Genomic DNA, 15,557 nt, shown 5'->3' with positions numbered 1-15,557 from the left:
AATAGAATTGGAGAGAAGAGAAATTTGTGGCACAACTTGACTAGAAGCAGGGATCGGTTGGTAGGGCATATTCTGGCGCATCAAGGGAACACCAATTTAGTATTGGAGGGTAGCGTGGAGGGTAAAAATCGCAGAGGTAGACCAAGAGATGAATACACTAAACAGATTCAGAAGGATGTAGGTTGCAGTAGGTAGTGAGAAGAAGTTTGGACAGGATAGAGTAGCATGGAGAGCTGCATCAAACCAGTCTCTGGATTGAAGACCACAACAACAACATCAGGGAAGTGCCATTACTAGAAGTTCTCTCACAAATAATCCCAAGCAAGAGCGCTTGTGCCCTAATATTCCCAGCCTAGAGTGATGTTTGGCCGAAAGGAACGAAGTTCTATAACAGCCACTGTCACTCATGTGAGTAGCAATTGTACGATGAAAAATTAAGAAACGTAGCCTCTGGGTGTACCTGAGGGTTTCCTGAGTATTAGTATGAAGCAAGCTTGAATGTTTCACTCACACTTGACGGCGAGGTTGACGACGTTGCTGCGGCCGTCGCCCTCGACGTTGGACGCGATGCAGGAGTAGCTGCCGGCCTGCCGGCGCGTCACCGACTGCAGCGCCAGGTGGCTGCTGCTGACAATCACGCCCGCCGACGTGTTGTGCAGTATCACCTCGCCCTGTTGGAGAGAAGGTAACCGCTTGTTTGCTGTCTGCCGTGACGTGTTGCATGGACAAGTAGAATGCCACGATGGATATTGTATCGCTTTATTAATGCTTGGACGCAAGAGTGGCTGGGCTCGCAAATGTGGGGTCTACAGGACCAATAGCTCAGAAAAAAACAAAACAAAAATTATTTATTGAAGGGTTTGGTGATAGAACGAGTAAGGAAGGATTTATTATAATACTGTGACTTTTATTCTAACACACGAACTATAATCTTATGAAACTTGTTGTAATTTTTGTTAGATTAAGGAACAAACCTACAATTTTACTGGGTCTTTTGCAGAAGTTCTGCTTAGAAAAATTACCCAGTTCATTATAATTAATTTATTTTAGAATAAATTTCAGTGATCAGTTGCAAATACGTTTTATTACGCCTTACCGGTTTCGACAAATTAATTTGTCGTCTTCAGAAGGCTACAAAATTGGGGATATTATAGGACTTTAGACCTTGGCGACACATTTACGTGAAGTATAACAAGTATATTTTAGTTTAGAATGATAAAAATGTCTTTGGCAGTATGCTTTGTGCATTTTCTGCTTATTTGGTAACTTTTTCTCTCTGATCTATCTCAGCACACATAACTACTACTTTTGGCGATGCTCTAGTACTCGCTTTATTGGTGAGTAACGTCACATCTATAGCTTGTGAAACATTCCTCTGGAGGCATGGGTTTTTGAGTCATTTCTCCATATGAGTACATAATATTTGTAGTACTAATGTTCTGGAGGAAAGATATCCTCGTATCAGATCTACCTTTGTGATATTTGGGATGTTGCTGTGAAAATGGGTCCTATATCCATTACGTTTGTCCGTAACTCAAAGGGCTAACTTCTTGGCTGTTTCTTGCATTTGTATGATACTGGCTTCTGAACAAGATAATAAACCTCCGATTTAAATTTGTTATTGAACTATGGTTTCTTTTTAGGCCCTTACTCTTCTATGGCACCGTGATGCAAAGAACTTACCAGTATGATACTTTTGCTCTTTCTAGCCACGTAATCTATATTTGCCAAATTGTCTTGAAAAGCATGTTATAAGGACCCGGCATCTCTGTATAGGTAAGGGCTCATTTCTGATGGAGTTTCCATGTTCTCTTTCAAAGTTACCATATCTGTAAGCTTTCCCTGCAAAAGTTCTTCAGATAATGGTATTCCTCTTAAAAAAACTATCTATAACATTATCTGTTGAGATTTCTCCCAAATTGTAATTGTTTTTATTACATAAGGAGCCAAACTCATTTATTTTGTCTGATCATGGCCCAAAAAGTGATTCACACACTCAGATGTAATATATTGCCTATTTGTTCTTGATACTACGAATGAGTCTACGTTTCAAATTTATACAACGCACGCTCTTCTCTAATATAAAATAGTCCCATAAGTTCTTAGAGCAACAGCTACACTACCTGTTAATCGTTCAGTTTGAATTTTCATGTTATTTCGTACCCGAAATCGAGTTCGTGGTGGCGGTATGTTACGTCACTCACTTCCATCACAACCAAAAAAGAAATTAACACTGCTGTAATTATTCTTCGCTTCGAATGCTGGAAGTTGCAGATTTATTATCCTAGGCTCCATGAGTGTCACTGTCATCTTCCTCATCAAAGAAAGCTTTATCTTCAAGCTTTTCAGGAATCGTTTACCAAAATTCAGACCACATGTGCTGACTTCAGATGACTTTCTTTCTTGTCTGCAACAGATGTAATGGAATCTGTGATGTAAGCAAAAGGTAAAAGTATCGTGCATAATCATTCAGTTCGTGAAAATGAAACTTACGTTCAGCTGAAACCGTTTTGGCCTGAAGGAATTCGTTTATGTCAAAAAAGAATCTTCAGCTGTAGCCTCTTCAGCACTTCTGAGTTTCCAACAGTGAGAAGATACTTGCCGATCTATTGATTGTTATCAGTAATCTTGCCAAGATATTGTTGAGTTCAGGCCAAATATAAATAAACTATTTGAAAGTTGACTTGTTCGCTAATGGGACGAAAGGACCCCTCCCATGCATTAGATGTGTGCATTAAAAAATAGTACAGAGAAACTAATGATTTTTGACGTGCACCAAATAATGTTTCGTTTAAAAAAAAGCCAGTTGTGTTGCCAAGGATTACACAGAATTTAAACAAAAATAAACAATTTTGAAGCGATTTTATTGATAAAGTGGAAGGTTGCCGGATCTAAATAACCTCTTTGATGCATCCAAGGTTTAACATATTAAATGATAGCTCTGCAGATGTACTGAATACTTTATACTTTTGTTTCTATAGGTTCAAAAAATTTTTCTTATGATTGCGATATACATCTTGTAACACGACATGTCGTTTCAACGTGTTGGTTGCAAAGGTCAAGCGCCAAGCTTTAATTGCGCTGGCAGCTATTACGGGATTGCTTCTCGCCTCTCGGAACCTGCATTTTCCGCCGATCAACGTCTCGCTTTCGAAAAGCCGAGTGCGGTACACGTGTGCGTTTTTAAGCAATCCCGTGACGCCAACACCACTGGCCGTTGGAAAGTATAAATTGCCTGTAACCATCAGCGCACGTCCAGCGCAAACCATAGTGTGTAGAAAAACACACGAGATATCATATGAAAAGTTTTATTACGCATCACATGACATAAAATTTCATTTGAGTGTTTTGTATAAAAGAAGTTACTGAGAATGATATATTTAGTTACTACTTTATAACTTACAATGTAATCATGCCGCAAAATAATTTGAGCGTCCGAACTGTTGCTTCCGAAGAGACGCGTGGACGGCGATAATATTATGATCGATAACTCTAAGAAGATGAGAGATTAAATTCAGCTGAAAATTAGTTAAATTCAGCATTTTATATATGAAGACAGACACACTGACAGCATGGCAGTATGTGTTGGCAGTAACAACACTCGTTGTTGTCTGGTTCTCGCAGCCTGGTGGTCAGTCTGTCTGGCTTTGAGGTCTGCCGGTCGATATGAGCGGTGGTCCAGTTGCGACTTACGTGTCTGAAAATATTTCTCGTCCCACGTGGACTCTGACAAATTTTGTGTAATTTTCTGCTTAGTTTCTGGGAGAGTCGCAAGGATCAGTTACGACTCTGATAATTTTGCAGTGTGGCAAATCAGTTAGTGGAAAAAGTTATTTGAATTTCATATCTAATTGACCTACAGGATAATTAACCATTGTAATGGTTTGAGTGAGGATATCTTGTCGTAATTTGTAGCTTCGAACACAGTCTGGTATTCTTCCGGCTAGTTTATTTATTGAATCTATGATCTGTTATCCAACATTTGGTGCTCGAATCACATAATTTATTGCTGTGCAACTGCTGGGGTCAATCACCAGAGACAATAATATTGACTGGGCAATAAATTTGATTTGTGAAAACTTAAATCTCGTGCAGGTACGTTAGAGATGTAAAACCTGCAACTATGTTTCTACGTAGCAAGTCGAATTCTTAACAGTTGTCAGTAACCATCATACAGTAGCACTGTAAATCAAAGTGATGCATTTACGTAATAAGATCTTCCCCTAGACGAGCAAAGGCGTAGCCCTCAGGCCCTCAGTGAACTCTATCCACCTATCAATTATCTCCTCTGCGTGGAGTTTCTTTTGCATTCTTAATGCCTTTAATTCTACTAACTTTGTTTTAATTATATTATGTGCTTAATTTGTCTTTCCGAAGACCATTTCCATTTCTCCACTTTTATTCTGCATCCATTTGCCTTTATCTTTCTTCCGTTTCTTCTTTTGGTTTACTTATTATCTTCTTGAATATTTTTGTATCTCCTTTCGACGATGAATTAAATTACTTCTTCCATTATCCAAAATTTCTTCGCAATTACCTCTCTTCTTTCAATATTTATCCGCCAGTTCTGAATGATTACCTTTCATAACGAGTTCCATTCATTTCTGCTAAGCTATATGCTCTGGTTTTCACTGCCACAATAAATACAGCTTCATATCACATCAAATAAACGGTAGTACTAGGCCTGCTCTGCATTTCTGTGTCACATCGCAAACACATTGATTTTTCTGACGATTTATTTAGGCAGTATTCAAATCCTACTGCGACGCTATAAATTATACTGCCTCAACTGTAACTAAACCTGTCGGTTGAAAACCAACTGTTTTGCAATTCTTTCATTATTTATGGGTCACCCAAGTAGTAACATCTTCACAGGCTAAAAATCCGTCTAGTATTGAAATGAAAAATAATTCTGTAATAAATACAATATCTGTCGTTACAACGACATTTATGTAACTGAATACAACAAATATGTTGCAGTCATGCTGCCTACTTCAGCCTCTTCTATAAATCTCCAGTTAAAAAAAGAATTACAATAACCGTTTTCGATCAATATCAACACATTACTAAGGTGTAATGCTTTGTCACAATATCACTACTGACCTAACAAGAGGTGTTGTTTGTCGAAAGTGGGCTTATAAAAGAACAAATCTTTCCAGAGGATGAAGAAGTGTTGTGAAACATCCTGCCGTATTAAAACCGTTTGCTGGACTGGGAGTCGAACTCTAAAACTTATCTTTGGCGGACACATGAAGATTCACGATCCGCCCTCAGAGCCTTATACCTTCCTTTATTTTGTATGAACAGTCATACTATTTTACCAATAACGTCTACTGAGATATGTGAGTAACTAAGTTCGGAAACATAGTCAAGTTCTATAGATAACATTTTCTTCAGCGTGGCAGGAAAGCAGTTGTGAAGTGAAAATAACACTGTAAAAACAAACGCAGCGCCAAATAATACTACATGAAAATATACTACAATAGTGCTAGTCAGGCTTACTTTATTTATGCGCCTTGGATCATCATAACAATATGCAGTTTGAAAAAAGGGTATTCACTCTCTATGTACCTTAATATTTTTTTAACGCTGGAGCAAGTATAAATCAACCAGTAGCTCGTCAGCATGTAACGTAGGGAGATGGGGTGGACCAAGACCGAATCCGCGCGCCTGAGGGTAATCAGCGGTGCAGTATATCGGTTGCTTCGTTGTGGTATTTTTTCCTCACACATGTATACGTGAATTCTCGGATGGCTTAAATGGAACACACGAACCGTTTAACCATAAAGACACAAAGAACAAAATTTACTCCTTTGTGAATAGACAGTATACAGCAATAGTGAAACACGTATGTTGTGCGGCGGCGATGGCGAGGCATTGTAGAATCTCTGACCAGAGAGCATGTAGTTGGTGCAGTTGCACTCCACTCGCAGTAGCGAGCAGTAGTCTGTTGGGAGCAGTAGCCGAGTTATGTAGCGAGCGGGAGTCTGTCAGTAGTGGTAGCGCAGAGCAGTCGGCGGGCGTCGGCACCGCAATGGTCGAGATTCAGGACAAGGTATATTATTAAGCAGCATCGCGCTCAGCTAGTAATGTAAATTAAATGTAATGAACTTTAAAGAATCGCCCCAATAATAATTTTGATTTAAAAGCAATTTTTTAACAAAGAATCATTCGATTTCCTTCCATTTCCTTTAAACAAAAAAATTCAATTAACTTCAAAATTTAGTTATTGGGATAGATCTGCTGCAAGCTGTGGCGCAGAATAAGAGCAGAATTTTGACATGCAGTTATATTAAGGTAAGAAATTAATTCTGATTTTTGCACAGGGCCAAAGACCGACATTTCGGTTAAGCTGAGTTTTGATTGTCACTGTAGTTCCATTGTCATGGGATCATGTTTCATTATTTTATGCGAACTTATACTTGCGTCAGATAGCTAATTTTATTTAATTGTCTTTGTCATTAATATTTTTGCGGGAAGGTTACACATGGCTCCATTTCTATTAAGTATTGTCATTTAAATTTCCGTGGGGAGGTTACACTTGGCGACACCCAGTCCAGGATCGTATTTCGTAGAGAATCTTTTGAAAAACAGTCAGATATCTGCTCTTATTTGCTTAAATATAATTATAATTTGGCGCAACGCTTTTACTAATTTGTGACTTTCTTTCCTCAGGTCATCGGCAATTCGTTGCTCTGTTGTATTTGTGTGTTGCTTTTGTATTTGTGCTTATTTTTTTTTTTTGAATAATTGTGACTGTTGTAAAAATGCCGCGAAAGACGGTGAATAGTGTATCGCGAGGTATTTTGAATGAAATTACCGACTTAAACAACGTGACCGATAGTAATTGTGACACGCAGTGTAATGATGACAATCCTGCGTTCACTAACAATCAGTGCATTCCAACCACTAATGATGACTTTTGCCTTAATGATGAACAAGCGAACTCAATTGTCTCCACTGTTAATTTGACGACAATTGATGACGCGGGGGGCTCTATTGTAATGAGCGCTGCCCAGTTTAATACACCCGGTTTGAAAAATTCAAATAATGTACAGACAAAATGAGCGGGATACACAAAGTGCGACGGATTTATTTAATTCCGAAATAATGTCTGACAGTGTACATCCGACTGACAAACCCTTTTGTGAATCTCAGAATAACCAAATGGTTACAGAAAGCGAGACAATTTTAGATCCACCATTAAACAGCACAGTGAATAAAGTAGGTAATGTTACCTCGGATCAATTGATGGCATTATTGCTACAAGTTCTTGAAAAACAAGACAACACTTCCAAACAGTTTAATGAAAAATTAGACAACAATGATGTAAATCTCAAACAACTTAGAGAACAGAACAAACAAGATAACGAAAACCTTAAACAACACTTAAATGAAAAATTAGACAACAATTCCAGACAGCTTAATGAAAAATTAGACGACAATTCCAGACAGTTAAGCGAACAAATTAGAGCCGTTGCCGCGCAGTGTCATGACACTAAGGAACAGTTACGCGAGGAAATTGAGGCTTGTTCAAGAAAAAGTAGCGAAGAAATTAAGTCTGTTGCTCAGGAATTAAGGGAATTACAAACAGCTGCAACAGAAACACTCAGAGACGAAATTAGCGGAGTCGCTAAACAATGCTCTGAAAAGGCTACACAATTACGCGACGAGTTTAAAGCAATGACGGTAGAACTTTCGCGCACAATGGATGAAAAGATTGATGCGAAATCGAACAACAGAACACACAGATTAACGAACGTCTTAGTCTTCACATACAAAACAGTGATACGCGTTTCCGCAAATTTATTGAGGATCAAAATAAAGTAAAACGCCAAGTAATGGAAACAATCACTGCACAGAGACAAGAAGACAAACGTAAAATGTTTGCGAAGGCGAAAACATATGTAGACAACAATATTGCCACAGTGTCCGACGAAATTAATACCATCAAACAGTCGCACACAGAATTACGTGACGAAATTTCGGATCTTAAGTCGAAAACAGACACATACACAACCGATTTTCAAACAGTGACCGACAGACTCGAACAATTAGAACTAACACAGGATTCCGATGTCGTCAAAGCTGACGTTAGAAAACTGAACGAAACAACACGTAAATTGCAAAACCAGATTAATACCACTGACACTAAAACCGATGATCAGGTAAAAATACTGACTGAAAAATGTGATGAATTGGCCAGTCGTATTGATGTGATCGAAAGTACTAATGACAATAAATCAGACGATACTTCACCGGTTTCATTTAATCAAACACCTGAATTTCAAAATTTACAGCAGACAATTAATGAGATCGATTCGTCTAATAACACCTTGCGTAGAAAATTGTCAAGTTTACAGCAGGAGGTAACAGAGATGAAAAACATTTCAGTTAATAACACATCACAGCAGATGCCACTTTTCGAACATTTGCCAGAGTCACGCAGCGCGTGTAATTTGAGTAATCTACAAAGAGTACGGGACTTAGATTCCGAACAACCACAGTTCAACAGATTTTCTTACAATCCTGAACCTGTTCCATCACACAGAGACGATAATTTCGATTACAAACATTTTCTGTCAGTAAGAAAATTTAAAGTGTTTAAGAATGACAGAACACAGATTCACCCACTGGATTGGATTCAACAATTTAGCTTTGATTTTCCACCGACTTGGCCCGTTACGCATAAACTTGAATTTATTTGCAGCTTTCTGGAAGGCGAACCGGCAACTCGTATGAGGCCGATCGCGAGACAATGTTACTCAGTAGAAGAATTTCAGAATGCTTTTCTATCAGCGTATTGGTCGAAGACGACACAGCGCGGAATTAAAGATCAGTTAATCAGTTTACCGAATTATGAGAACTCCAATTTTCCCAGTGTGACGCAATTTTTTGAGCACATGGTGCAACAAAACCAGTATTTAAGTGAACCCTATAGTGAATCCGCACTCATTCAATTATGTATCTCTAAATTACCACGGTCATTAAGAGTGTCACTTTTAACCGGCCAGCAAAAAGAAAATATTTCAGCATTCAGAGATCTGTTACAGCTCTTAGAAGTGCAGCAATCTGATTATTCCTTTGTAAACAAAAATTTTTCGTATAACAACCAAGGCCAACAAACGTACAGCAATTATGATCAGACACGTAATTTCAATGGTAGAAGTGATAGATGCTTTAGGACTGACAACCACCAGAACTTTGGTAACAGACAAAATTCTAATTATCGGTATCGTCAAAATTATGAGCAACAGGAACCACATTTTGGTAACAATAGACGTTTTCCGCCACAACAACATGAAAGTCAGCCGGTTAGCATACCTAACCAACAATGGAATGCACAAGGTCAACCAGGCTTTAATGTTTCGCCGCGTGCACGTGTAGTCCCTGATACAACAAATAGTAATGCACGGCAGCAAGGAAATAACTACGTACAGAGAAGACAGTATTTCAATTCCTATCGCAATGCACCGTATAGGAATGAGTATCACGACAGACGTAAAAATGATGAGCACAATTATCAGCGTACGTTTAATAACAGTCGGTCATACCAACAGCAAAATTGTCCACAAGAACCTATTCTCATGAATGAACCCGACAGTAGGTATCATCCAGAGCGTAATGCGTCTGGAAGAAGTAATAGAACTGTTCAAATTGTACAAATGCCACAACATCCTCCTGATAATAATAACACGTCAGATAGAATCTGACTAGATACTGTACAGGACGCATCTTCCAATAACACAAGCACTACTTTTGACACGCAAAATGTTGTCTACGAAAATGTTATTACTTTCGACGACATTCGAGACACTCTTTTACAGGAAAAACCAGTTATTCAGAAAATCATTTCACATCCTGTTATCGAAATTAAAATTGGTTCATCGAAATTTTCGGCAGTAATCGATTCCGGATCACCTATGTCAGTTATAAATGAGGAAACTTTTAACGAATGCAACAAAGAGAATACTTATCCTACATTACCATTAGGCAAAACGAAAGTAAAAGGAGCAGTATCGAGTAAAGGAGTAGACGTTAAATTACAGACACATTTATCATTTTGTATTGGAGGTCATACTTTTCACTCAAATTTTTGGATTGTTCCTTTATTGACAACAGACGTAATTTTAGGTACTAATTTTCTCGTACAACATGACGCCGTGGTTGATTTTCAGAATTCCTATTTAATGTTGAAGGATGAAAATGTGCAATTGGCTTTAGAGTTTCAGCAATCATTATCTGCGGAAGAACAAACAATTAACTGCACAGAGGTCATTTCCGCAACACGTAACATAGACTGTAAGCCCGCATTGTTCACAGACACGTACGTACATAACTATAATACTCCAGACGAAGCTGACTACGACGTAATGCAAATGATTTCTGATAAAGTCAAACAAAGCAGTGCAAATACAGACGACGAACGAACGCAATTACACAGAATTCTTTTAGAACAAGCTCCAGTTTTCGACAATATTCCTGGTACTATGTCCGGATTTATGTATGAATTTCAAGTCAAACAGCACGACACATTTAAAGCAAAGCATTATCCTATTCCGTATATTCATAGAGAACAAGTTAAAAAAGAATTGCAGGATATGCTCGATCAAGGAATTATTGAACCAGCAGTTAGTCCGTACATAAACCCGCTACATATTGTTAAGAAAAAAGATGGCTCACTTCGCCTTGTACTTGATTCACGTCACATTAATGACATTATTATTAATGAAACAGATCGACCACAGACATTAGAAGAACTACTACAGAAATTTCATGGTACTGCTATTTATTCTACGTTAGATTTGAAATCGGGATTTTGGCAAATTCAACTTCATCCAAATTGCAGAAAATATACAGCTTTTCTGTGTTTTGGTGACTGTTATCAATTTTGCAAATTACCATTCGGCTTAACTATTTCTTCTGCAGCTTTTATTCGCGGTTTGAACACAATACTTCCGACAGAACTTAAAGACAGAATTACGACGTACGTAGACGACATTCTTATCGCAGAAGCTAACTGGTCTGAACACAATCTGATTTTAGAACGACTGTTGCAAACTTTTCATGCACAAGGACTAACAGTTAACCTCAGTAAATCGCATTTTGGTAAAACTTCTATAAAATTTCTTGGACACGTAATTTCAGCAGAAGGCATTGCGCCTGATCCAGAAAAACTTCAAGCTCTTCGTGACATTACTGTTCCCACAACGAAGAAACAATTACGCAGCTTTTTGGGTTTAATTAACTTTTTTCGCAAATTTATTCATCACTCTGCTTTAGACACGCCTAGATTATGCCAATTAACAGGTAAAAATACTATTTGGTCATGGGATAAGCAAGCACATTCTGAATTCGTGAACCTGAAACATGCTTTGTTGAATGCTCCACTTTTATCGCACCCAGATCTTACTCGAAATTTTTCTATTGCCACCGACAGTTCTAACACAGCTTTAGGCGTACACATTTTTCAGGAAATTGAAGAAGATGGTTCAACAGTAATTAAAAACATCGCATTTGCAAGCCGCATTTTGTCACCTGCTGAACGAAATTATTCCGTTACTGAACTAGAAACATTATGTGTTGTATGGGCTTTTACGAGATTTCGGCACTTTCTTTATGGCAGACACACGACCGTTTACACAGATCACAGAGCTATTCAATTCTTACTTTCGGCTAAATTCACTCACGACAGGTTAAGTAGATGGAAACTTTATTTGCAGGAATTTAATTTTACGATTGTTCACATTCCCGGCACACAAAATGTAATAGCAGACGCATTATCCCGTTCTCTCAGCAACAATCAGCAAGACGTAGCAACGAACTTCTGCAAAGCAAATTTCAGCGTTATGTACATTCAGCAAGTAGCATTTGAAAATTTTATTTCATCGTCATTACAGGATATAGCAAAAGAGCAAAGTAGAGACAATGTGTGGAAAGAAATTAAACACCTTTGGCAAGATAAGAATGTTACGGTTAGGAACCACTACACTGTACGCAATGACATTCTGTTTCGCCGCTCTCATCCTGACAGCAACAATTGGTTATTATGCATTCCTGACGAACTGACTAACAAATTAATCTGGTACACTCATTTAAGTTACGCACATTACGGAGCCAGAAAATGTTTTCTTATACTGAGACAGAACTGTTATTTTTCGAACATGGAAAAACGTATACGACGAGTTTTAGCGTCATGTAAAATTTGCCAGAAAGCTAAGTCTGACACCACTTCACATATTCCTCCATTATATCCCATTATACCTGTTAGATTAAGACATATGGCCGCAGTAGACATTTTTGGTCCAATTCCGAGAACTAACAGAGGTTTTTGCTACATCTTTGTCGCTGTTGATCTCACTTCAAAATTTGTTACCTTCACTCCGTTACGCAAAGCTACTGCTAAAACCGTTTCGAAAGCATTTGTAAAACATTTTCTATTTCATGTAGGGCATGTGATGAAAGTAATTTCTGACAATGGACCACAATTTCGTTCTGCTATATGGACACGCATGTTATGAGCTAGAAACATTTCTCCGATTTATATATCCAAGTACCACGCTTCTTCGAACCCTTGTGAACGAATAATGAAAGAAATTGGTAAACTGTGTAGAACATACTGCCACAAAAGACATGTTAATTGGGACACACACATACACTCATTCCAAGATGTAATTAATTCCATTCCAAATGAATCCACTATGATATCTCCGTCTGTAATACTGAAAAACGTTGAACCACCAAACAAAATCAAAGAATTAGTAACATTTCCTACATCTCGTCGATTACGACACCACGAAATAATTGACATTGCGCTGAACAACATCAAACGTGCCGCAGAGCGCCGGAGAAGACAGCAAAAACAGGTTTGTAGACGCCGAGACTTCCACGTTGGACAGAAGATATTAGTACGTACACACTATTTATCCAGCAAATTAAAAGGTAAGTGCAGTAAATTTGAACTTCTATACGCAGGTCCATATCGGATTCGCAGAATTCCTCACCCCAATGTTGTACACGTCGAAACTTTGAGAACCAGAAAATCGAAAGGCAATCACCATATCTCCAATGTTAAACCGTTTATTGAATGAACATACTTTATGATTTATCACACTGTAATACATTTTCCAGATATTTATGTGAACAATTATTGATGATTATCGTATTTTTTCTTGGCAAGTGCCCGGCAAGGTAAGGTTAGCAGGTCGCTCTTCTTGTCGTTACACATCAGACCGTGCATATTTTCCAGATGAACTTACACTTTTTTATGACCACTTATGCAATTATAATTATATGACTAATTACTGATGATGACTATCGTATTTTTTCTTGGCAAGTGCCCGGCAAGGTAAGGTTAACAGGTCGCTTTTCTTGTCGTTACACATCAGACTGTGGACATTTTTCATTTTTTTTTTTGTGTATAATAGTTTTCCCGTTTTGTTTGTATACATTATGAAATAGCTAAGGTATAACACACACCAGTTGACTTTGACTTTTTTTCTGCCCTATGATATCTCAACATCGTGACTATTTTTCTTTTTTTTGCTGCTGCATTATGATATTCTCTGTACACTTTTTGCCTTTAAACACTGTCTATGCTTTTGACATATTACGTTTTCTGTCATGTTATGCTGTATGCTTAATTGTGTCACCATTAACCAGTGATTATTTAAAGGGTATATGATTTAAATGCAAGACATTAATCTTTGTTCATCAATTTCAGAAAGAAATGATGCGTAAAGGAAATAAATTCAACAGAAATGGGAATTTCACCTACGGAATAAACGAAAGAAGATGCAATAACTTTATGAAGAAGAGTAAATGGATTAGGATTAACAAGCATTAACAAGAATATACTATACACATCGCAGAATAGTAGTCTTAACTAATTTTTTCTTTCAGAATACATGGCGATTGATGCAAGCTGTCAGACAGAACTACACATCTTAGTTTTAAGTGATGAAATATGCTAGAGATAAGGAATAGTTGTGTGATGAATAATGAAGTGATTTTTGCAGATGATAATGAATGCTGATGAAGAATAATGATGAAGAATATGCTACTATGAATAATGAAGTTTTTTTCTTTACAGATGATGATGATAATGAAGTTATGATAATATGGATAATGAAGTTTTTTTCTTTACAGATGAGGATAATGTTGAAGTTAGGTATTTATGCTATGTAGTTATTTAAGTATTTGTTGCAGTTTGCTTTGACAGCAGGTGTTATATTGCATAGTAGGATGACTGAAGGTTTTGGAAAGGACAGCTATGGAACACATTTTTATACACATTTCACTACCTGTTAATTCGAAGTTCACTACTTCTCAGTATAGTCTGCGTTTCTTCTTTCAGCTCAATAATCCATTTTGTATTTTTTCCAGGAGAAGCTTTTCATGATACTTACTAAACTTGTTACTTATTATACCTGTTCTAGTACTTGCATTTTTTTTACCCATTTGTGTCTATCATTTATAAAGTGATAACCTTGCTACAGCTGACTCATGACGAATGACGTTACACATTTTTCATTTATAGGAACAACCTAGAAGCAATTTTTTCTCTTATTTCTTCTTGCTTTCCCTTATAATTACCCAAAGCAATGCATTGCTAGCACAAAAAAAAAAAATGTATTACCAGTCTCATATAATGTCACTAGTTTATGATAATTCTGAATAATACTGATCAGCTCTGAATAGTATGTCACTTTAATAATGACTTCTTAATTATCTGAATAATAATGCTTTGTAACTGGCTAATAACTGCCACTGTTCATTGTAATGAGACTACTTATTATGCCCATGATTATTAATGCTATGATTGTAATTTTATAACTGGCTAATAATTGCCACTGTCTATTGTAATGAGATTACTTATTATGCCCATGATTATTAATGCTATGATTGTAATTTTATAACTGGCTAGTAATTGCCACTGTCTATTGTAATGAGACTACTTATTATGCCCATGATTATTAATGCTATGATTGTAATTGTGTAACTGAACAAAGATTGCCGCTGTTTATTGTAATACGACTACCCATGATGGCAATAATTTAATTTTATGAACATTATTCTGTAATACTAAAATACTTGGTACAGAAATGTTCAATAACTAGAGTATGGATGCCGCAAACTACTTATGTAATCACTACTCAAGACTTGTGTGTTAGTTAATGTCCTTCACCTTCTGACCTAACTACCTGAAAATATTGTAACATCCATTTGTCTTATCCATCCTCATTATCATGGAGCACTATATTTGGTTTTTGCACTAATTCTACGTTGGTGTGCCGCCTCTTAAGAGCGTGGTGTTGACACGACATGCTGTCCACCACTGTAAGCGATGAAGACGTTATTATGGTCCCACTGTTTGGTGTACCTGGTATACTGCCAAATGATAGCATGGAATATTACTACGACGTTACAGTGTCTTGATACGCTGATAAATACTTCTGGGAACGGAACTGCAGATTGTATCACTTAGTGTTGTGATTCTGTGGAAAGATATGGACTTTCAGTGCAGCTGTGTGCAAACTAAAGTGCTACAACCATGA

General features: G+C 37.4%; 1 protein-coding gene across 1 annotated transcript in view; it reads right to left on the bottom strand.

The window, feature by feature from the left end:
* Positions 1–503: 503 nt before the first annotated feature.
* The window catches only part of LOC126260506 (cell adhesion molecule 4-like), a 265,855-nt gene continuing 250,801 nt past the window's right edge, over positions 504–15,557 (bottom strand). The window contains exon 5 of the mRNA XM_049957837.1: positions 504–671. Within this exon, the coding sequence (XP_049813794.1) occupies positions 504–671 (168 nt within the window). The remainder of the gene's footprint in view (positions 672–15,557) is intronic.

The sequence above is a fragment of the Schistocerca nitens genome, chromosome 5, assembly GCF_023898315.1.
Source record: "Schistocerca nitens isolate TAMUIC-IGC-003100 chromosome 5, iqSchNite1.1, whole genome shotgun sequence".
In the NCBI taxonomy this organism is placed as follows: domain Eukaryota; kingdom Metazoa; phylum Arthropoda; class Insecta; order Orthoptera; family Acrididae; genus Schistocerca; species Schistocerca nitens.
This window is presented reverse-complemented; position numbering and strand designations above follow the sequence as displayed.